We start from the raw sequence: 23,410 nt of genomic DNA on the forward strand, positions 1-23,410 counted from the left end.
CATCTGCCTTGCATGCAGTTAACCTGGGTTTGATCCCTGGCACCCCATATGGTCCCCTGAGAACTCCAGGAGTAACCCCTGAGCATCTCTGGTTTGGTTTGGCCCTCCCCACCCACCACAAAAGGGGGAAGAAATAAAGTTCTGTTTATCTGGTCCACAGAATACAATGATATTTTATAAAATACTGCCAAGGAAGGGGCCAGAGAGATAGTACAGCTGGTACTTCCCTTGCATGAGGCCAACTGGGGTTCAGTCCTTGGCACTGTATACAGGGATAACTCTGCCAGGAGTAAGCCCTGAGCACCAGCAGGTGTGCTCCATCCTAAGCCATGCCAAAATAAAGGAGGGAGGAAAAGGAAGGAGATAAGAACAAATGAAGGAAGGTAGATTGCCAAGAAATGTTCTCAGAAGAAGTGGATTTAGCTGGCTACAAGTTCACACAAAATCCAGCTGAATTTTTTCTTTTTCTTGCTTTTTGGGTCACACCCGGTGATACACAGGGGTTACTCCTGGCTCTGCACTCAGGAATTACTTCTGGTGGTGCTTGGAGGACCATATGGAATGCCGGGGATCGAACCTGGGTCAGCTGCATGCAAGGCAAATGGCCTAACCATTGTACGATTGCTCCAGCCTCAACCCAGTTGAATACCTAGTTACCTACCATGAACAATTAAAAGCCCAATGTTTAAAAATAATCATTTTTATAATGCTCTTTCTCAAATGGAATATTGAAGTATAAATACAAGATAAAATCTCTATGTTGAAAATGACGAACACTGCTGAAAGATGACAGAGATCTCAATTGATGGGGAGAGATTATCTCTGTGTGATGAGAAATGGTATACATTCCCCAAAGTGTCCATTTATCTAATACAATTTCAACTAAAACCCAAGCGGAATTTTTGGTTTTGGGGTACAGGGTGTGCCTGGTAGTGTTCTGGGGCCCATGGCCACTAACACGGAGCTCTGCTGGCCAAAGTCAGCACTTAGGGGCTACCAGTCATACCTGGTATCTGGCCTGGATGTGCTCGGTGACACCTGACAGTGTCAGGAGTCAGCCACGTCACACCGAGCAGTGTCCAGGGACTGAATTTGATCGTGCTCATGCTAGGTAGGTGCTCTGCCACTTGAGCCATCTACCTGGTCCCCAGATCAGATTTTTTTTGTTAATCTAGACAAGATAATTCTGAATTTTACATAGTGTGGCACTTAAACTAGAATAATAAAAACAATGTGTTTCAATAGGTAAAATAGGTGAATTCATACTCTTCAACGTTAAGATTTACTATAGAGCTACAGTAATCAAGATAACAGTGAAAAGGAAGACGAATATACTGAATAGAATAAAGCCCCCAAATTGAGTTACACAAAGGTGCAGAGACAATCCAAGAAAATAAGAATGGTTTTCAATAAAGGAGTTGAAACCTTTTAGATAAAAAGAACTTTAACTCTGTACCTTATGCAAAAGGATAACAGAAATCAGTGAACATTTAAAGAACCTCAAACTTTAAAACATTTGAGAAATTCTTTGTGATCTGCAATAAGGTAATAGTTCTGAAATGATACCAAAACTATCCATAAAAAAAAATAGCACTTCAGCAAAATTAAAAAGCCTTTGCTTTCCAAAATGCACTTTTTTTGGGTCATACCTGGTGGTGCTCAGGGGTTACTCCTGGCTCTGCACTCAGGAATTACTCCTGGGGACCATATAGGATGGCAGAGATTGAACTCGGTTCAGTTGTGTGCAAGACAAGCACCCTATGTGCTGTAGTCTCTCTCTGGTCCAAAATGCACTTTTAAGAAAAGAGAAAGTGAAGCTAAACTGGAAAATATTTATGAATCCACGTCTGACAGAAAAACATTTATTCGCATTACATAAAGAATTTGCAACACTTAATAGTGAGAAAATCATCCAACTTAACATGGGCAGAGAACAGATGATACTACATCATAGAGGTTATATGAAATGGGAGGTTAGCCCACAAAAAGATGTACATTATTAACCATCATGGAAATGCAAATTTCCATAAATTTGTGACCCCACAATGACTAATCACCACGCTCCAATCAGAATGGCCACAATAAACAATTTTGGCAGTATCAAATACTGGGAAGGAAACAGAGAAACTGGAATTCTAGTTGTAGAATGCAAAATAGTTCAGGTACTGGTAGTTTTTTTCTTTTTAATTCACAAGTTAACTATATTATATGACTAAATAATCCATGCCTATTTATAAATCCTACATAAATGGAAACATGTTCACACAACAACCTACACACCAATATTTATAGAAGATTTATTTAAATAAATCACTCCAAGGTGATAATAACTCAAAAGACCCCTCAATGGGTGAATATAAAATAAATTGTGTATCCACACAATGGAATACTTCTTGGTCGTGAAAAAGATATGAAAGGAGGCAGCCTTCAGAGGTTATATTCTATGAGATTCCATGTGACATTCTAGAAAGGCAAATCTACAGGAGCATAGGTCAGTATTTGCCAGAAAGGTGGAACTAAGGTTTAACTAAGGGTAGCATAAGGGAATTTGGGGGTTGAAAAAAAAAGTTGTGTTCTGACTATGAAGTTGGTTATACAAATGTGTTAAAACATACCAAACAACAATTTTAAAAGTTTTAAATGGAAACAAGATATATCCTATAAAATTCTCTTGAAGATGTCTTCAAAGAAAAAAATTTGTTTTGGGAGTCACACCTGGCAATGCTCAGAGATCACTCCTGGCAGGCTTTGGGGACCATATGGAGTACTGGGGATCAAACCTGGGCCAGCCACATGCAAGGCAAACGCCCTACCTGCTGTAATATCACTCCAGTCCTCAAAGAAAAATTTTATCTCAATCTCTCAGAGACTGCCTTGGAGGCGTGGGGAGGGGGCTCTGCCAGCCCAGTACTGCTGACTCTTTTCTCACTTGTAAAGAGATGCATACAGAGGTGATGTGCTTTTTTCCCCACCCCACTTAAAATGCACCCTGTGGTGGAAGTGGGGGTGTCACTGTGTCCCAGCACAGCCACATCCTGTGTGGTTCATACACTGTTTTGCTGGATTAGAAAAGTGTGTCTCCACCAGATCCTCAGGCACCTGGAATGGAGTTGAACATTTCTGGATTTAAAGGCCTATTGGTGGGAATCCACTCACCTGTCCCTTAGTCAAATGTCCCCAAGGGTCCTGTTTGGTTAGTTGAACGGGTGTGCTCGCTAGTTCTCAGGACCAGCATCAGAAATAGCTTTTTTGGGGGTGGAGAGATTGTTTAGTGGGTAGGGTGCTTGCTTTGTACACGGCCAACCTGGGATTAAATGCCCGCATTCATATGGTCCCCAAAGCACCACCAGGAATAATTCCTGATGAGCCAGGAACAGCAGAGCCAGGAGTAACTCCTGAGCATCTCTGGGTGTGATGCTCCCCCTCCCCCACCAAAAACACAAAAGAAAAATGAGCACCTTTTCCAGAAGCTGGAATGGACCTCAGTTATGTCCCCTTCCCCTTAGGATGCCCTCTGGCACACTCCTTGGACACTACAGAGAGCTGTGTGCAAATGAGGGGACAGGGTCCTGGGCCAACTATGATAGCAGAGCCAGCAGAATTCATGACAAAAGCTGCCCATTCCACTGAGCCTGGGCCATGTGCCATGTGCCCAGCTAAGGAATCATTGGGGAAGGGTTGTCAGTGCTTGGGCACAGAGGAAACAGAGGCCCCAAGAGACCCCAGACCGGGGGCTCCATATAGGGAGGAGGTGACAAGGCTGGCTTCTGGCCGGAGCTCCAGTCCTCTGAGCCAAGGCATGAGGGAGGGACCCAAGGCCTGAGGACATGAATACTCTCAGGAGGAGACATGGGACTCCCTCCTCAAAGGCTGGATTGGGATTGGGTCTCACTGGCCCTTTGAGCCTATATATATATCCATATATATGTATGTATATTGCCACACTGGATGATGCTCAGGGATCACTCCTAGAGGTGCTTGGGGACCATACAGGGTGCCAGGGATTGAACTTTAATCAGCTATGTGCAAGGCAAATGCTCTACCTGTTGTACTGTAGCTCTAGCCTGTGTCATATATATATATATGACAATGATTAAAAAGAAAAAATGACAGGGCTGGAGTGATAGCCCAGTGGGTAGGTCATTTGCCTTGCACATGGCCAACCTGGGTTCGATTCCCAGCATCCCATATGGTCCCCTGAGCACCACCAGGAGTGATTCCTGAGTGCAGAGCCAGGAGTAACCCTTGTGCATCGCCACGTGTGACCCAAAGAGAAAAAAGAAAAGAAAAGAAAAAAAAGGCTTAAACTTTTTATACAGTGGAATGCTTTGTTTGAAAACTATTTCACGTGTAAATCCAGTCTAGAAAACCAAATGTGAGCTCCAGTGGCAGGGGTAGGAGGAGGGGCACTTCAGGGTGCCCAGGGCACTGCTTGAAGGTCACTTAGCCAGCAGGCTGCACTTCACTTCCTGCCAGCAGCACCAGAGGTGTATGGCTGTGTAAGGCTCTGGTTTTGAGTGAGTTCCCAGTGAAGGAGCTGAGGAGGGCCCATTCCTGGGGGAAGGCAGCAGGGTGCCAGGTCCACCCTATGCTCCGGAGCTGACCCACTGGACCTGAGCAGCAACAAGCAGCCTCACCCTTTACTCGGGCCTATAACCATGACCTATGGCAGGAAGCTTATCTCCACAATCTTCCATGGAGCAAGTTTCTCTCCCGCTTAAAGATACACATCACACTAGGTTAGAAACTTACAGCATTCCTCCCTTGCCTTTAGAAAGGGCATCATCTGTTGGTTGGGTTTTGTTTTCCTGTACGCACCCAAGTGAAATACTCTGCTGAAGGTCTTAGTGGGAGGCACAATGGCAGTTCCGTACCTCAGACCCTGGCGGCAAGGCTCACAGTGGAATCATCAAACGGACCTCCTTCTCATAGATGTCGGGGATCATTCCCAAAGGGGAGCTGACCATGTGAACGGTGTTCTTGCCAAACAGCTGAAACTCATAGTGGATGAGCTGCTCCCAAAAGCCACTGTTGGGCCGGATGATGGGCCGGCAGGCCTTGGTCCATGAGTGGGCCTCCAGTAGGGACATACTGTGGTATTTCATGAGGTAGGCAAGGCAGAGGGTGGCCGAGCGGCTCACACCAGCCGCACAGTGAAGCAACGTGCGGCCCTGCTTCATCTCCACCCCGTGGATGTGGTCGGCAATGGGGTCAAAGAAGTCACAGAGACGAGAGACGGGGGTGTCGGCCACGGGCACCTGCAGGTACTGGATATCCTCGTAGCGGGTGTTCACCACCTCCAAGGACACGTTGATGATGGAGGTGATCTGGTTGCCCGAGAGCATGAGCTTGTTGTTGGCGGCTGTGCCGTTGCTGATATACAGGCTGCTGGTGACCCGGGAGAGTCCGCTGAGCGTGGGTGGCCGGAACTGAACCGGAAAGGCACTCGGATGGGATGTCATGGGCCAGGGAGGGCGTCAGCAGCCAGCGAGGCATTAAGGCTGCATCATTCTGCTAGGCCATGGCCACAGGAAACTGCAAGAAAACAGACAGTGTTGAGAGGGCAGGAGCCCAGTTGGGCCAGCAGGCCAGATCCTGGATAAGTCTTTGGCAGGATTCCCCAAAGTGAATCCCCCTCCTCCTCCCATGACTATGAAGGGAACTTCATTTGAAAAGGAGATATCCAGGGTTGGAGCGATAGTACAGCAGGTAGGGTGTTTACCTTGTACACGGCTGACCTGGGTGCCATTCCCAGCATCCTATATGGTCCCCAAGCACTGCCAGGAGTAATTCCTGAGTGTTGAGCCAGGGGTAACCCCTGAGCATCACCAGGTGTGGCCCAAAACAAAATAAAAGTAACAGAGATATCCAGCTCATCCCTGACACATGACTGACCCTCATGACTCTTGGGGTGATTAGCACAAATCTACATTCTCAGCATAACCCCAAGCTTGGCAAAGCCTCCCCTGGTCTGACTCCATTAGGTACTCAGACCACTTCTCATGGCTCCTCAAAATCCTTACCTTCCAGGCTCAGTGGTAGAGCACTGTGTGAGACCCTTGGTTTGATCCCTGGCACTGTCATCAAAAAATATCAAAACCCAAACCCCAAAATACCCTCTCCCTTCCTTCCAGCTTTTTCAGTGGGAACCGCTTATACCATGGGCCTCCTCAGTCTTCAGCCTTTATGCGCAAATCATGAGACTCTGTGACTTATAATCGGAAAGCACTCTTCTGGAAGTCACTAGTGGTATTATAGTACAGAGGATTATGGCACTTGTTTGCACACAGCTGACTCAAGTCTGATCCCCAGCACCACAAATGATTCCCTGAGCACTGGAGTAATCATCAAGCACAGTCAAGAGTACGCTCTGAGCACCACTGAGCATGGCCTGCCCCACACCACCAAAAGACAGCATTCTTCAACCTTGTTATACCAGCACCTGTCCTCCATACCAGTCTCCGAACCTGCAGTTATAACCAAAGTGGTAGACTTTGTTTCCAACCTTTCTCTCCCTGGAGATGGCACAAGTCCATGGACTCATGGTTGAAGGACACTGGTATAAAAATGAGGAAGATGCCAGTTTCTGCCCTCCAAGAATCATGTCTTCAGGGCCAGGATGCACCCAGGTGAGAGTGCCGTCAAACCAGAGTCCTGGATCACTAACTTGTTCCTACACCTTGCCTCTAAGGTGGCTTGGGGATACAGGGGGCTGAAAACTACCAGGAAACCAGTTGGTACCACAGCAGATTCAAGGACAAATACAGTAAGACAGAGCCACTCCAGGATGACACTGTGGCTATAGGGCTGTGGCATATACCTCAGGGCGGGGCAAATCCCATCTTCTTTAGGAAAGCCCAGGCCCCCCCACTCCTAATCTTGAACAAAGCAGCAATACTTGTACATTTGCATGCGTTTCCCCAAGTGGGAACATGTGGATGGGTCCAGATCACACTGCTGTGGGCCAGATGTCAATTTGCATGTGGCACAGACCAATGAGCCAATTCTCTGTCTGAGTTTAATCTATTTCCATGACTGCTCACTGTCAGGTAGAGACTGTGCTCCTCGGCTTGGAAGTCTGGTCCAGTTTCCGCCATCTCTTTTTTTTTTCTTTTTTTTGGGTCACACCTGGCGATGCACAGGGGTTACTCCTGGCTCATGCACTCAGGAATTACCCTGGCGGTGCTCGGGGGACCATATGGGATGCTGGGAATCAAATCTGGGTTGGTCGCGTGCAAGGCAAATGCCCTATCCTCTGTGCTATCACTCCAGCCCCGGTTTCCGCCACCTCATCAGCCTCCTATCAGCCACTCCTACACGCCAAAGAGCCTCAACTAGGGCTGAACCACTTGAAGATCCTTATGGACATCTGCTCCTCATTGCATCTGTTGCCTTTAAGTCTGGCAGCCCCTTTCCATGTCAGCCATCAGATCCCGAGGCCTCAGAGGATGGGTGAGCGAGAATCCTCCAGAGGGAAGCCTCCCCAGGATTCCCTGTCCCCGCACGGGATACAAGTCCCTGCTCCAGGCTTCCTCAGTCTAAGAGTTCTTCCTAACACGTGGATCAGATGTCGAGGAATCTCACTGTACCTTTCCGTTCTGGACCACATCCGGCACCACTCAGGGGATACTCCCAGTTTGGGGCCTGGGGCTGCTCCCTGCAATATTTGGGGTGACCACATGGTGCGGTGGGGTGGGGTGGCAGGGGCCTCCTGACAATCCAATGAGTCATTGTTCCATCTCTCACCTTACGATTCTTCACTACTATCCTACTGTATCACTGGTACCAAGCTCAAGGCCCTCTCCTTCCACGGGTGCTTATAAATTTGCTGAATCAGGTCCCAGAGCGACAGTACAATGGGTAGGGCGTTTGCCTTGCATGCGGCCAACCAGGTTTCCATCCCTGACACCCAGTATGGTCCCTTGAGAACTGAAAACCACCAAGAATAATTCCTGAGTGCAGAGCCCCGAGTAACCCTTGAGCAGCACAGCCGGATGTTTTCCCCTCCCCAAATCTGCTGAATACTGTGTCTAGGGCCAGGGAGATAGCTTGAAAAGCAGGAATATAGACTTTGCATACCTAAAGCTGGGCTTTGATTCCTACACTACATGGTCCCCAGCGCACCTGCAGGGAGAGAAGCCTGCTGGCTGTTGTGCCCCCACCTTCCAAAGAAAACAAAACAATTACAAGGGCCAGACAGATAGTACAACAGTTGCCTTGCACGTAGCAGAACTTGATTTGATCTGTCGTAACACAAATGAGTCCCCGAACCTGCCAGGAGATAGTCTGGCACACAGAGCCCGGAGTAAACCCAGCGCATAGCCAAGAATGACGACTAAACAGGAACAACAATAGAAAACTGTCCTCCCATTGTTCATTGATTTGCTCGAGAGGGCACCAGTAACTTCTCCATTGTGAGACTTGTCCTTAACAACTATCTTCTGAATGGTTTTCTGGAGAGGAAGAAAACTGTTTCTCTAGAATTTTAGGGTGGGGCTGGGTAAGGGCAGGGCTAGGCTGTTGGAGAAGGGCAAAGGCTACAAAAACAAATCCTACCTGCCAGTGCCCTGGAGTCAAAGGCATGAGGCACGGCCCAGGAAGGACTGGGGGCTGGTTTGCTCTAAAGGTCCCATGAGGGTAGGGGGAAAGCCTGACCCCAGTAGCATGCTTAAATACTACAGGAGGTTCTAGAAACTCATCAGAATCCTCCTCCCCACCAGTGGTTAACAGGAATAAAAGCTACCAGAGAAGAGTAATTTGATCAGATCAGGTACTCAGTGCTGAGGAGACTGCAATCTACAGGGCAGCCCAGCTCGCCTATCTCACAGAACTCAGTCTAATTATCACAAAAACGAGGAATCACAGGAATGACAGATTAGGAAGGCAGTGGTCCCCTCCTAACTTTCTTGTGAGGGACCAGGGAGGCACCCCAGGCTGTATCTAACGCAGACGGCAGGCCTTGCTCCCCCATAACTAAAACACAGGGCTCTGCCTGTACAGCGGGGAGGGGGCTTGCCCTGCACACAACCCACCCAGCTTCAATCCCCGCATCCCACAGGGTCCCCCAAGCCCTGCCAGGGCGACCCCCGAGTGCAGAGCCAGGAGTAAGCCCTGAGCACTGCCAGGCACAGGCCCTCAAACAAAAACAAACAAACAAAAAACCACAGAGCACCATGAAAGTAAGGAGTGAAAGGATTTCTCCCTGGCTTGGGGCTTGGGAGCCCAGGACCGACTGAAGAATGACAGCGGAACTGCCGGCGGCGGGCGGGTCTTGCTCCATTCGGATTGCAAATTTTATTTTAAAAAGGCAAGAGAAGGTCCCCCGAGCACCGCCTGGGGTAATTTATGAGTGCAAAGCCAGGAGTAACCCCTGAACATCACCGGGTGTGACCCCCCCCCAAAAAAATAAAAGGCAACAGAGGAGCTGGAGCTCTATGTACAGCGGATAGGGCGTACTATTGCCTCGCATGCAACTAACACAAGTTCGATCCCCAGCATCCCATAAGGTCTGAGCACTGCCAGGAGTAATTTGAATACAGAGCCAGGAGTAACCCCTGAGCATCGCTGGGTGTGACCCAAAAACCAAAACAAAGCAAAAATAATAAAATAAATAAAAAGGCAACAGAGATCTGAACTGAAGCCCTTTCGGCCTGAGACGGAGGGAGAAACCAATTAATCTCGTCACTTTCTCTATTGAGGGTGCAGGGCAGGGGAGGGGCGAGCGGGGGGACTCCACTGCTTTCTAACCTCTACAACCTTCCCTCACGGGCCCGGGCCGGGTCCCACTCGCCGCGCCCGAGAGAAGAGACGCGGAGCAGCGAGCGCGCGGGCTCGCGTCGCCCCCTCCCGGGAGCCCTCGGGGCGCGTCCCCGGGCTGCTGGCTGGGGCACTCGGCCTCTCCAGGACGCGGGCGGCCTCACCTCTTTCGCACAGGCGGGAGGGCTGGTCCGTCCCGGGAGCGACCGCGCCCTCCGGGAAACCGGGGGAGGCCGGCCATGAGCGCCAGCTACAATCCCGGCAGCCGGCCGGCCGCGCGCTTTCCCGAGCACAAAGCCCGGGGTCGCGGGGAGGAGTCGGCCGTCTCGGGCTCTTCGGGAAAACCCGGACCTCCCCGCAACTACCCCGGGGTTACGGCCCGCGGCCGCGTGGGGGATGCTGGCTGCCCCGCGGCGGCCCACGCCCTCCCCGCTCCCGCGGTCTCCTAGGCAACGCACCAGGCCGCCCCCGCGACGGCGGCCGCCGAGGGACAATTTATTGCGTGCGCGCTCCGCCTCTCGGCACCGCCCCCGTCCTCCCCCACCCCCCCGCCCCGCGTCTCCCGGGCGCGCGCACAGTGCCCGCCGCGTGCCCACCCGGCATGGCTGCGAGTGTAACGGCGGTCGCTCCCCGACCGCCCTTGGCCGCGGAAGGCTCAGCCGACCAAGTGCGCAAACCCTCGGTGTCCTCGACCTCGGACGCCCCGTCGGCTACCAAGAATGAGGCGCCGGCCGGCGGCAACCTGTGCGCGGGCCAGAGCTCCTTCAGCGTCCGCCTCAGCGGGCTCTCCAACCGCCCCGAGGCCAAGATCGGCTCCCAGCCGCGCGTCTTCTTCCTGTTCCCGCGCACCCAGAAGTCGCTCACCTTCGTCAGGTGCCGTCCGGGAGCCGCGCGGGCTGGTCAGGGGGCGAAGATGCCAGCCCCCCCCCCAGCCTCTCAACGCCCCCTTTCGCCCCTGGCTCTGGCTCCTTCCCAGACCAGCTCTTTGCACCCCGAGAACCCCCTCCTGGAGCCTGTCTTCTCCGCCTCCCCTTTCCCGCCACCGGCTCTGGAGAAGATGAACTTGCCGCTTCCTCTCCACACATTCCCAGGCTCGGCTGCGTGCAGCCTCAGGAACCCCCAACTCCCGGGGGTGGCCCTGGTCGCTGACACCCAGCTCTTCTTTTTCCGTGTGTCCCAGTAACCCGGGAACGCCCCACAGCCCCATCTCCAGGTGCCTCGGGCCAGCCCCAGTAACCTCTGTCCTGCCCGTGCTCTGCAAAGCAGTTTGCTTCAAAATGACTGTTTATTACTTGAAAGGGAACATTCCCCGTCCCTACTTTTGTTGCCCTACACGGAAAGTACTGGCAGATTTTTTTTTTTTTTTTTTTTTGCTGCTCCTGAGTAGGTGAAGAGTGTTTTTGTGTGTTTTAAAATATTCATTATTATAGTTTTGGGACTACACCCTGCAGTTGCTCAGGAGCTTCTCCTGGTTTGCTCCAGCCAGTCAATATATGGGTGCTTGAGAGCATCGTATGACTGAAACGTAGTCATGAAAGTTTGTAACTGTATCTCACAATGATCCAATAAAAAAATAAATAAACTGGGGGCGGAGGCAGAGAAAGAAATGTCCCTTGTGGAAAGTCAGTCCTAGTCCCAAGTACAGGTGTTCCTGGGCCATCCTGGTAGAATAGAATTTCAAAAAGTGGTGAAATAGTGAAGCAAGGTAGTTTTCATTGAACAAAAATTGCCGGGGGAAAATGTGAGAGGAGAAAAACGGGGTGGGGGGGGGGAAGAAGTATTGAAGGAGACCAAAGGCTTCTCTAGAGTGGAATATCCCTCGGGATAACTTTCCTCTAAACGTCTGTAAAATATCCCTTTAGGGCACATTTTTCACAAGAAAAACGACCTTTTTCCTTGCTCATACGACAGTTATGACAGATACATGGTCTCTCTAAGAAGTCTGGAAATCTGGGGGCTGCGTAGTACAGGGCACTTACCTTGCATGTGGCCGACCTGGGTTTGATCCCTGACATCCTGTATGGTCTCCTGAGTACCTACAAGAGTAATTTCTGGGTACAGAGCCGGGAGTAATCCCTGGGCATTGTGGGTGTGGTTCAGTCCCCCTCAACCCCAAATCCCGGGGAGTTGTATCTACTCCACAAGAATCCCCCACATCAGACTCTGCACCAGTACTGGCTCAGGCCACCTCACACTGTCCCACCTTTCCTTCCCTCTCCAGCATAATGAATGCCAGTGAAGCAGCCGTGAAAAAGCTGTTACCAAAGAGCAACTTATCTCGAGTTATTATCCGTGACAACCTCAGTGCACAAAGAATCTATGAAATAGAGGTAAAGTTGTCACAAGCGTTCACCATAGGGGATATAGAAGACTGACCCCTCTTCATGCTCGCCCACACCCTGAAGGGCAGATCACAGGTCTCTGAGGTGATAGGGAGTCCTCAGGCTGCTCAAGAGCCCATTTTCCAGAGTCGGCCGTTGAGGTTGGGGTTACTCCTTTGTCCCAGGGAGACCGAAGATTCCACATCCCTTGGCTCCTGTGGCATGTCTTTTCCCCAAAGTACTTTTTCTTTTTTCTTCCTTTCTTTCTTTGTTTTTTTCTTTTTGGGTCACACCCAGCAATGCACAAGGGTTACTCCTGGCTCATGCACTCAGGAATTACTCCTGGCGGTGCTCGGGGGACCATATGGGATGCTGAGAATCGGACCCAGGTTGGCTGCGTGCAAAGCAAATGCCCTACCTGCTGTACTATCGCTCCAGCCCCCAGTACATTTTCTTTTTCCCTTCTTTTTTTTTTTTTTTTTTTTGGTGTGTGTGTGTGGAATGGGGTTGGGGGAGTCACCAGCTATGTGCTTGAGGGACCATATGGGCTGTCACGGATCGAAACCAAGTCTGCCTCATGCAAGGCAAGTGTTAACCCCCTGAACTATCTCTCTGGCCCCAGGCTTAAGTGTGTTTCTATCCTTCAAAAAAGCTTATAATCCGAGAGCTCCTTCTGGTTTCTAAGGACTGTAATGAGAACAGTGAAGAGTTAGCCTCCTTAATCTCCTGTTTTTTGGTCTACACCCAGCAGAGCACTCCTGTCTCTGTGCTCAGGGATCACTCCTGGTGGGCCTTGTGGGGACCGTATGTGGTATGGGGGATCAAATCTGTGTCAGCTGTGTTTCAGGCAAGAATCCTACCCTCTATACTATCACTCTAGGCCCAGAACCACCATTGGGAGGCTTTCTGAGCAGTCTCTGAGAATAGTGGACTCACGTGTATCCCTTGTTTTTGGACCATAGCATGGTGATTCTTGACTTGACCTCTGGGGTTACTAGGGAAACAGACAGAACCAGAATATCAAACCACAAGGGCCTTAACCCCAGTGCTATCTCTCAAGCCCCTGCCGCTTATTTCTCTTGACTGTGGTTCTCAGCTAGAGCAGATGCTGCCCCTCAGGGGGCTTTGGTACTGCCTGGAAACATTTTTTATATCACACATTAGAGTGTAGGTGCTATTGGCATCCAGTAGTGCATGTTGGGGTGCAGCTAAACTGTTGAGAACCTGTTGCTGGTGACAAGGTAAAGTGGGGAGCTAGAGAGGTAAGCTGAGAAAAGAGTGCTTCCACCTCTCTGCTGGACCCACCTCGGCCACTGGCCCTCGGGGAAAGACTTGGCTTGGATCAGGAGAGGTAAAGTTGGCCATGAGGCCCTCCCGGGCACTGACACTAAGTCTCACAAGGCAGCTGTCAACCTGCACCAGGACTCCACTTGTTTTGCGCGGCTTGGGAGATGTTCCCTGCACCTGATTCCTCAGGATGCTGTGGACTCAGGCTGGAGGGAGGAATTGCTCTTTGGAGGAAAGAAAAGTCAGTCCTAGCCCCAGTAGGCATTCCTGGACCGTCGCCTTTCCCTCGTAGAAAAGAATTTCAAAAGGAGATGAAATAGTGAAGCAAGGTAGTTTTTTTTTTCTTTTTGATTATTTTTTAGATTAAAAAAATTATTTTCAGGGGCTGGAGCTATAGTACAGCAGGTATGGTGTTTGCCTTGCACACGGCAGACCCTGGTTCGATTCCCAGTATCCCATATGGTCCCCTAAGCACCACCAGGAGTAATTCCTGAGTGCAGAGCCAGGAGTAACCCTGTGCATCGCTGGATGTAACCCAAACAGAAAAATAAATATTTTCAAAGAGTTGTTTACAGTATTAATTACATTCAGTATTTCAATACCAATCCCATAACCATTACACATTCCCACCACGATTATTTTGAGTTTTCCCACCACCACCCAAGCCTGCCCCAAAGGCAGATGCTAGATAATTTATTTTGTATTACTTGTGATGAATAATTGACTAAAAATGATCCAAAAATATTTCCTTAGAGGAAAATGTGTGAAAATTGTTGTATCCATTAAGCCCCTTTATCAGAGATAGTTAAAATGTTGTTAGAGTCTAAATCTTGTTTGCTAATATACTGTCACTGACATCCCGTTGCTCATCGATTTGCTCGAGTGGCCACAGTAACGTCTCCATGGTGAGACCATGTTGTTACTGGTTTTGGCATATCAAATATGACACGGGTAACTTGCCAGGCTCTGCCATGCAGGTGGGATACTCTCAGTAGCTTTCCAGGCTCTCCGAGAGGGGCGGAGGAATCTAACCCAGGTAGGCTTCGTGCAAGGCAAGCGCCCTACCCACTGTGCTATCGCTCCAGCCCAGCTAATATACATATGTACATATATGTATATATGTATGTATATATGTACATATGAGTATATATATGTACATATATTTTTAATCAAGATTGGTTATCTTCTACTTTACACCCCATTAAATATGGTGTGCTACTGTGTGTCAGTGGCATAATTGTATGGGATGTTTTGTGGCCACACGCTCCTGGAATTCTAAAATTTTTTCATAGGGTGCTAAAAAAGAATTTTTTTTTTTTTTGCTTTTGGGTCACACCTGGCAATGCACAGGGGTTACTCCTGGCTCTGCACTCAGGAATTACTCCTGGCGGTGCTCAGGGGACCATATGGGATGCTGGGAATTGAACCCAGGTTGGCCACGTGCAAGGCAAATGCCCTACTTTCTGTGCTATAGCTCCAGCCCCCTAGAAAAGAATTTTTTTAAAAAAATTTTTTGAGTGAGTCACCGTGGGATACAGTTATAGATTTACAAACTTCCATGCTTGCTTTTTGTCATACAATGATCAAGTACCCATCCCTCCACCAGTGTCCATTCTCCACCATCAATAGTCCCAGCATCCATCCCAGCACCCCCACTCCCTCCCTCCCTACCCCACCCCACCTCTGATGGTGATTTTGGGGTCTGGAGGCATCTCTGCAGAATGCTGCTCTCTTCCAAGATTCATTTGTGCATCTGTATCACGGAAGTTAATGTGCTTAATGGCACCCAGAGGTGTTGCGTGAATATTCGTGCAGTCAGAGGTGCTGAGACAAGGAAAGCAGAAGAAATGTATGTCATGGAGGGCCCAGGTTCTCTCTGACTCTGTGACAAAAGTAGAGAGCCCTGAAGTCTCCTTTTATTACCATTCTATAATTCATAGGGCTCAATACAATGAGGTCATCAACAAAGGAGTTACAGGAAGATCATGCAAAGTTCTTCTGCATAGGGAAAACAAACAATGTAAGATCTGCATACTGACAACAAACAGGCTAAGTACTAGGATCTACATACTGACAACAGGCTAAGTACCTAGGGTCTGCATACTGACAACAAACAGGTTCAGCAGAATCAGGGATCTGTGAGAAAAGGAAGACTGACAATTTTGGTATAATTTAGGAAATTATTTACTAAGGCAGCCATAAGAAGATGTTCAGCCTTCTGATGTTCCAAACCAATGGGCTCATCCTTGTAGCTCAGTCCAGCCCCAACACAGAAGCAGTTTGTGGGTATGACTGCCTGGAAAGCAGAAGCAGAGAGATGGGAGGAGGGGCCTGTTCCTGACTCTGGAACCCTTGAGATTTCGGTCACAAGTCCCACATACCTGGGTTTTTCAGTGGATTCAACCTCATGCCCGGGGGCTTGGAATGAGCCAGTGAAGGCTGGCTGTGAGCATAACGGTGATTGGGTGCTGGAGGTTTTAGCTGCCGGGGGTTCTTTTGGGGCAGGCAGAGGGACACACCTGCCTGAAAGAGTTTCAACTGAACAAAATTTGCTGGGGGAAGATGTGAGAGGAGAAAAACAGGGAAAATATGTGTTCATGGGAGAACACAGGCTTCTCTAAAGTGGAAAAAAACAAAAAGACAAAGATACAAGCAAGTGAGATGTATGTTTAAGGGGGAACACAGCTTTGAAGAGCAAACAGAGAAGTGAACGTAGGTGTGGTCACAGTAAAACCTTGTCCTGTTGAAGTTTCATAATCTCAGCCCTTGCTCTCTTGATGATCTCTTTTTAATTTCACAGATTTTTCTGTAGCTTCTTTTATGAAGGATGCATGCTTCCGTGGTGGGGCCTTGGATTTCTGGATGTACCAGTTTCTCCTCTCCAGAGAACTCAGGATTTATATTTCAAAGGGTGTGGTCTTCATGCCTTTGGGTTACTTTATAGCTTGGCAATCTCTTATTTTTTGATGCTTGTTTTTATTTTGTTTTGGGGCCACATCCAGTGATGTTCAGGGGTAATTCCTAGCTTTGCATTTAGGAATTACTCCTGGCAGTGCTTGAGGAACCATATGGGATGCTGGGGATTGAACCTGGATCAACTGCATGCAAGGCAAGCGTTCGACCTGCTATACTACCTCTCCAGCCCAAGGCAATCTCTTCTCAAGGTTTTTTTTTTATTTCCCAAAAGTACAATATGCAGGTGAGGGGCCCTCTATTTATACACTTACAACCGACCATTGGTAAAAAATGAAGCTCACGATGAAATCACTGGCTTGGAGGTGCCCCCCAAAAGCCTGCTGTCGCCGGGTGACTGAGAGAACAATAATACAAAGCAGCCCCTAACTTCCTAATAGCTATCACTGTATCACTGTCATCCTGTTGTTAGTCGATTTACTCTAGCAGGCACCAGTAACGTCTCTATTCCTCCCAGCTCTGAGATTTTAACAGCCTCTCCTTAACTCGTCTTTCCCAACGACTGGAGGCTCTTTAGGGTCGGAAATGAGACCTGTCGTTACTGTTTTTAGCATATCAAATACACCATGGGCAGCTTACCAGGCTCTGCCCATGCGGGCAAGATACTCTCGGTAGCTTGCCAGGCTATATATATAGCCTGGCAAGCTACCGAGAGTATATATATATATATATATATATATATATATATATATATATATATATATAAAACTCTTTATGATTTGTTGCCTACTGTCTGAACTCCATCAAATACGGTGTGGTAATTATGGAAAATGGGTAGGAAGTATCTTATAATGTGTCCAGAAAGTGGCCTGGAGCGTGGTGGCGGTTGGGTAGTGGAGGTCGGCTACTGGGGTGGGTCTCCTGGGGCGGGGAGGGTTCTCACCCGCCTCCCTCTGGGGCGCCCCGAGTGAAAACAGCCTGTTGCAGAGTCCGAGACTCCTAATGGCTATAGCAGAATCAATTCAGATCCTTGATACCAGCACAGATTCCAGAGGGCCAGGAGAGAGTACAGGAGAGAAAGCAGAGGCCTTGGCGGCTGGCTCAGTCCCTGGCACCACATCCGGCCTCCCAGCTCCTCTGGCTATGTCAACTCTCCCCAGGGCTTTCCTTGGCAGTGCCCTGGTTTGAATACTGTGGGGTGTGTCTGTTCGGCCTGGCTCAGAAGTATTTGGGCACAGGGCTGGAGAGCTACTGCAGTAGGAAGGGTGCTTGCCTTGCATGTGGCCCACCCGGATTCTATCTCTGGTGCTCTGAGCACTGCCAGGAGTAAATTCCTGAGTCGAGAGCCACAAGCAAGTTCTGAGCACTGTTAGGCATGGCATAAGCCAACAACAAAAAAATCCAGGAATATTTGTGCGTGTCTCTCTTCTTCCTCACCCTCTTGCAGCCCCTCACAGACCTGCAGCTGCCTTTGTTTAGAATCCTCTGAAGTCACCTCCCGGGAACAGGGAAGTGAATGAGGAAGGCAGAGGATGGGGCTTCCCCAGAGCTCATGCTCTTGCACGGGGAGAGGCAGAAATGACATCATAGAGAACCCAGTAGCATGCACTGGTGTGTACATGGTGAGGGCAGTGTCGCAGTGTCAAGGGCAATCTGTGAGACGCGTCAGGTGTGTAACAGGGACAGGGTGGTAGCAGTTAAAGAAGGGGAGAAGGGACTGAAGAGATAGTGCAGTGGGTAGGGCACTTGCCTTGCATATGGCCTATCTGGATTTAATTCCCAGCACCCCACAGAGTCCCCTGAGCTCAGAGCTAAGGGCAAGTCCTGAGCTCTGCTGGGTGTGGGACCCCGCCCCCCCATAAAAAAAAGAAGGGAAGAGAAATCAGAAGCTTTCCCCAATGCAGTCTTCAAAGTAGAGGTGTTCAGAGGGAAAGACAGTCCACAGGAGGTAAAGCACCTGCCTGGCAAGTGGCTGACCCTGCTTCAAATTTAATTACTACATGCAAGGTATGTTTTGTTCCCCCCAACACAGCTCCGTCTGCCCCCTGTGCAGAGAGCCAGGAATAGCTCCTGAGCACTGCTGGGTGTCCCCACCCCCTCCCCATAGAGACGCTAAGGGCACACTCAGGAGCCTAGACTGCAGGGACCATGGGCTTCTCTAATTCAGTGGCCCCATTTCACACACAGATAAACTGAGGCTCCCCATGAGTGAAGTTCTTGTGGAATAGTGGGTCCAATAGGCCCATTTCTAACTCCCCTCCCCCAGCAGTTTCCTCTTCTTAACCTCGCCTCTGTCCTTTCTTTAAGCGAAAAGCTACTGAAAAGAACAAGAAAAAGATGATCCACTTGTACGACCACCTGAAGAAGAAGTTCTTGACGGATGAGCTCAGGAAGCTGAGCCGCTGGAGACGGGAGTTCATGCACACCCAGAAGTATCTGGACCACTTGCACAACAGAAGGCGTTTTGAAAACAAAGTGCGGGAGAGGGTACTCTATGTGCGGTAGTCCCCGCTCTGCTCCAAGGCTGCGCCGGCTCCAGTGTGCTAGAGGAGAAGATATGAAGGGGCCGGAGAGAAGGGACAACCGACCTGGATTCAATCCTCAGAATTCCATATGGTCCCTTGAACTCCTCCAGGAGTTCAGAGCTCAGAGCCAGAATGAAGCTCTGAGCATCACTAGGTGTAACCCCCCAAACAAAAATGAAAACAAAACAAAAAAAAATAGAGAGAGAGAAGATGTAGAACAACAATAAACCATAAGGAGCTTGAGAGGACTGCAGAACACAAAACCCTCAGAAAATTTGTCTTTTTATTATGTTTTTAATTTTTTTCGGAGGGGGGATGGGCCACACTAAGGGGTTACTCCTGGCTCTGTGCTCAGGGATTAGTCCTGGTAGTGCTTAGGGGACCATATGCAGTGCAGGGGATGGAATTGGGGTTGACCACGTGCAAGCCAGCCTTAACCCCTGAACTTTCTCCAAGCCCATTTCATTTTTGGTTGCTGCTGTCCCACAGTGCTGGGATAGGGGATAGAACCTAGGATTATTGTATGGAAGTCATTGTTTGTGTTCCCAGCCCCTGTCAGCAGCTGAAATGTCCCTTGCCTGCCCCACCCCTCGGGGTGCAAGAGAGCCTTAGAGTCTTCAGCTAGCCCTGTGAGGCACAGATGGGCTTGGGGACCCCTCTCTCTGGGTAAAGTGGCAGGTGGGTGGTGCCAGGGCAGCGCTGCCTTAGAGGAAGGGCTTGACAATTTCCAGCTGTGAGGAAGCCAGCTGGGGTGGGGGCGCTGAGTCAGACCTGGGGGAGGAGTTCTTTCTGACACCCCCTCAATCAGGTGACATCAAAACCTCAGAGTCTCCCTTCTCTGCAAGAGTGGGAGACTCATGAGAGAGTCTGCATGGAGGAGTGGCACAAGGCGGAGACGTGCTTGGCCCGTCTCCCAATGGCTGGCATCATCATGACACCTGTTGGCTTATGACCTTGTGCAGGTCCTTCCCCGACATGCCTGCTGTTCTGAGTGTGACCTGAGTGTCCCCAACCCACACCTTAAGAGGAGCTCAGCCCACATCTAGAATTACTCCTCAGCTCTCCCTCACCCCCAAGTTTTCCAGACCCCTTCCACTTCCTGCAGTCCCTGACCCCACCTTGCCTAAACCACATGAGGCTCCTCTCCCCTCTGAATCCAGGTGACCCAAGTGCATCCCTTCCCTTTGTGTGGGGACTATTTGGGTATTCCTGACACCTCCCAGTGAAATCATCCATTCCCCACAAATGTCCAGTCCTGACGAGTGTCCAATTCCCACAAAAATGTCCAGTCTGACAAGTGTCCATCCCCACGATAGTGTCCTATCTGTGAGAGTAGGGACCAAGGCAACCCACAGTGCAGTTGAGGCCACCTTTAGGATGCTCCCCTGCCCTGAGACTCAGAAAAAGCCACTTCTGGAACCCCTCAGGTCCACACTGCTGCCATTTCTTGCTTGCTGACTTAGCCAGACCTGGCTGTGAAAGCCGGTCCTGTAGACCAGGATGCTGACGTGCTCTCCTCTGCAACCACAGCGCCAGTAAACAGAGAGGCCACTTGTGGCTACTTTTTGTTCTTGGGCCACACCTGGCTCTGTGGTCAGAAGACCATTAGGTGCTGGGGATCAAACCAGGGCCAGCTGCCTGCAAAGCAAATACCTTAACCCCTGGACTATTGCTCTATCCCTCCATGTTTTTGTTCTAAATTAATGGCTAAACACACACTTGATTTGGGGACCACATCTGGCAATGCTCAGGTTTTTCTCTAGGCTCTGTGCTATGGATTGCTCCTGGCAGTGCTCGGGAGACCATAGGCGGTGCCAGGTCATAATGAGGATTAAATCCAGGTTACCCAAGTACAAGAAAATTGCTTTACCCTCTATATTAGTTAGCTCATCCCACTGGTTTTTTTTTTTTTAATTGTGTGTGTATGTGTGTGTGTTTGTTTTTGCCTTCGGGCCACACCCAGTGATGCTCAGGGATTACTCCTATCTCTGCACTCAGGGATCACTCCTGGTGGGCTTGGGGGACCATGTGGGGTGTCAAGGATTGAACCTGGGTCAGCCATGTGCAAGGCAAGTGCCCTACCTGCTGTACTATATCTCTAGCCGCCGACTAGTATTTTTAAAATTGACCAAGAGCCCTTGCTTTATAGATGAGGAAACTGGTCTAGAGAGGAGCCTGACTTGCCCAAGGTCATACAGCAAGTTCTGAGTGTGGTGTCTGATCATCTGGGCCCCGAGAGTGGAGTGGATGAGGGAGTTGGACCATCAGCCTCATGAGTCACTTCATAAGCCACAAGCTCACCCCTAAGTGTGTGGGCTTAATATTTCCATGTTTTCGAATTAGAAAACAAAAAGCTTCCAGGGGCTGGAGAGATAAGATGGTGGGTAAGGCACTTTCCTCACATGCAGTTGACCCTGGTTCTATCCTTGGCATCTTGGATGGTTCCATGAACTTCGTCAGATCCCTGAGCACAGAGCCAGAAGCAAGTCTGAAACACACTGGATGTGTTCCCCCTTAGTAGATATGAGAACATGCTACGTTTAAGTAGAGGACAGGAAGTGAGAAATTTGGGGGAGGTCTTTTCATTGTTTGGCATGAACTAGGAGATTAAAGGAGAGAGATGAGCAAGAAAAGAATAGAAGTGTGTTGAATGGGGAGATATTTGAGAAAATCTTGAAGCTAAGGAAGGGGTTTAGAGCTATTTAGACCAGTGAAAACACACACACACACACACACACACACACACACACACACACACACAAACTCAAGAGACTCGGCTGGTTTGGAATCTTGCCCCGAAGCCCGTGAAAGCCATGAGTATACCAGCATTTATTGGGCACTCAGCTATTTCCAAACACCTCATGGGATCCTCCCAACAACAAAGTAGGTCATTTTATTAGCCTGGCCTTACCGCTGAGCACTGGGAGACGCAGAAAAGAAAGGTCGGGTAGCGAGCTGTGGTAGAGTCCACCCTTAGCCCTGTCTCATGAGAAAATCATCTCCTAACCACCCTGGGATAAGGCATCTTGAGCACTCTGGAGCCGGAGGGCCTTCTGGAACATAATTTCCCAGACAGAGTTGCAGGAGCCTCGCCTGAACTTCTGGAATGTGATCTCACTTACTAGCTATCCGCAATTTAACAGAGAACTAGACTAAATCCCAGGAAGAACTCCCACCTGCCTGGACTGGCTCAGCTGTGAGGCAGTGTCCGGGTGGGTGAGGGCGATGTGGACGAAGGAGATGCTCACCCAGGAAATGGGAGAAGGGGACACAGGCATGTTCCCCACTGCTCGTTAATTGTGAAAGATGATCTCAGTTTGGTCTGTGGGATAGCATGGTGGAACATTCTTTTGTCTAAAGCTCTGTGCCCATGGCAGGGGATGGATGAATAACTTTTAAGAGGGGTCAAGGGGGGTTTCAAGCATATCTTTAATTTATGCTGAAAATACATCTCAGTCCTCTATTACCAAATGCACGGCACGACTTGAGTGCTTGGAAAGGGGCCAGAGGGATCATTCGATGGAGTGGAATACATGAGTAAGGCTCGGGGTTTATTCCTGGCACCATATGGGTACCCTCTCTTGTACTAGCACTGCTGGGGCTGACCCTGGTGGCCCCCAGCTCTGCTGGATCCAAGCAGCATTTTATGGCCAGGCCCAAACATTGATCCATTGGAGCAGTTTTCTTGCTTGCCATGAAGTCTTTCAATTTTTTCTTTTATTTTTTCCTTTCCTTCCTTCCTTCCTTCCTTCCTTCCTTCCTTCCTTCCTTCCTTCCTTCCTTCCTTCCTTTTCCTTCTGTGGAGGGCAGTGTTTGGGCCATACCTGATTGTATTCGGGACTTACTCCCGGCTCTGCATTCAAGGATCGTTCCTGAGGTACTGGGGAATCACACTGGGCTCAGCGCCTGCATGACAAATGCTGTACCCCTTATACTTATCTGTCACTGTCACTGTCATCCCATTGCTCATCAGTTTGTTTGAGTGGGCACCAGTAACGTCTCTCATTGAGAGACTTATTGTTACTGTTTTTGGCATATCCAATACGCCACGGGGAGCTTGCCAGGCTCTGCTGTGCAATGATACTCTCGGTAGCTTGCCGGGCTCTCCAAGAGGGGCGGAGGAATCGAACACGGGTCGGCGGCATGAAAGGCGAATGTCCTATCGCTGTGCTATCGCTCCAGTTTATCTACCTGGCTCAAATCTGTCTTTTTCTGATCATTTTGGGACATGGGGTGACCTGCCAACTGGGAGTTCCTCTGCCCTGATTAGCTCAGGCCTTGCACAAGACTCCCTCTCAGAGTCTGGGGAGCAGGAAAGCCGTGTGCAGGCCACCTCTCCTGTTTTACTGGGACAGAGGTTGGGAAATGGACGTGGCAAGGTGGGTAAGAAACTAGTGGTGGATTTGGGACTGGGCTCCTGGTGCTGATTTGTAGATGAGCAGATGAAAATGAGAATCCTGGATTTCCTCACCCCCTGGGCTCATAGGAGGAGTTATGAGGAAAATGTTTGGGAAGCAGTTTTTGTTTTTTTTTTTTTTTTGCGTCACACCTGGCGATACACAGGGGTCACTCCTGGCACTGCACTCAGGAATTACCCCTGGCGGTGCT

The 23,410-nt window shown here is 49.6% G+C and overlaps 2 protein-coding genes across 2 annotated transcripts; one reads left to right on the top strand and one right to left on the bottom strand.

The window, feature by feature from the left end:
• Positions 1-1,527: 1,527 nt before the first annotated feature.
• Positions 1,528-10,167, bottom strand: DUSP18 (dual specificity phosphatase 18). Its single transcript, XM_055147044.1, has 2 exons — positions 9,921-10,167; positions 1,528-5,535 (listed from the first exon to the last, which is right to left on the bottom strand). The coding sequence occupies exon 2, from the start codon at positions 5,460-5,462 to the stop codon at positions 4,896-4,898; it is 567 nt and encodes a 188-aa protein (XP_055003019.1). The 5' UTR covers positions 5,463-5,535; positions 9,921-10,167; the 3' UTR covers positions 1,528-4,895.
• Positions 10,168-10,357: 190 nt separating this feature from the next.
• On the top strand, positions 10,358-18,782 carry C9H5orf52 (chromosome 9 C5orf52 homolog). The gene is made up of 3 exons (XM_004615626.2): positions 10,358-10,629; positions 11,978-12,086; positions 18,585-18,782. The coding sequence occupies exons 1-3, from the start codon at positions 10,358-10,360 to the stop codon at positions 18,780-18,782; spliced, it is 579 nt and encodes a 192-aa protein (XP_004615683.2).
• Positions 18,783-23,410: the final 4,628 nt, after the last annotated feature.

This window comes from Sorex araneus, chromosome 9 (genome assembly GCF_027595985.1).
Source record: "Sorex araneus isolate mSorAra2 chromosome 9, mSorAra2.pri, whole genome shotgun sequence".
In the NCBI taxonomy this organism is placed as follows: Eukaryota; Metazoa; Chordata; class Mammalia; order Eulipotyphla; family Soricidae; genus Sorex; species Sorex araneus.

Bases quoted from the DNA above. Each gene is read 5' to 3' on its own strand.
- DUSP18 (XM_055147044.1), bottom strand. From the start codon at position 5,462: ATGACATCCCATCCGAGTGCCTTTCCGGTTCAGTTCCGGCCACCCACG.
- C9H5orf52 (XM_004615626.2), top strand. From the start codon at position 10,358: ATGGCTGCGAGTGTAACGGCGGTCGCTCCCCGACCGCCCTTGGCCGCG. The intron at 10,630-11,977 runs GTGCCGTCCGGG...TTCCCTCTCCAG, and splicing joins AAGTCGCTCACCTTCGTCAG to CATAATGAATGCCAGTGAAG. The intron at 12,087-18,584 runs GTAAAGTTGTCA...CCTTTCTTTAAG, and splicing joins AAAGAATCTATGAAATAGAG to CGAAAAGCTACTGAAAAGAA.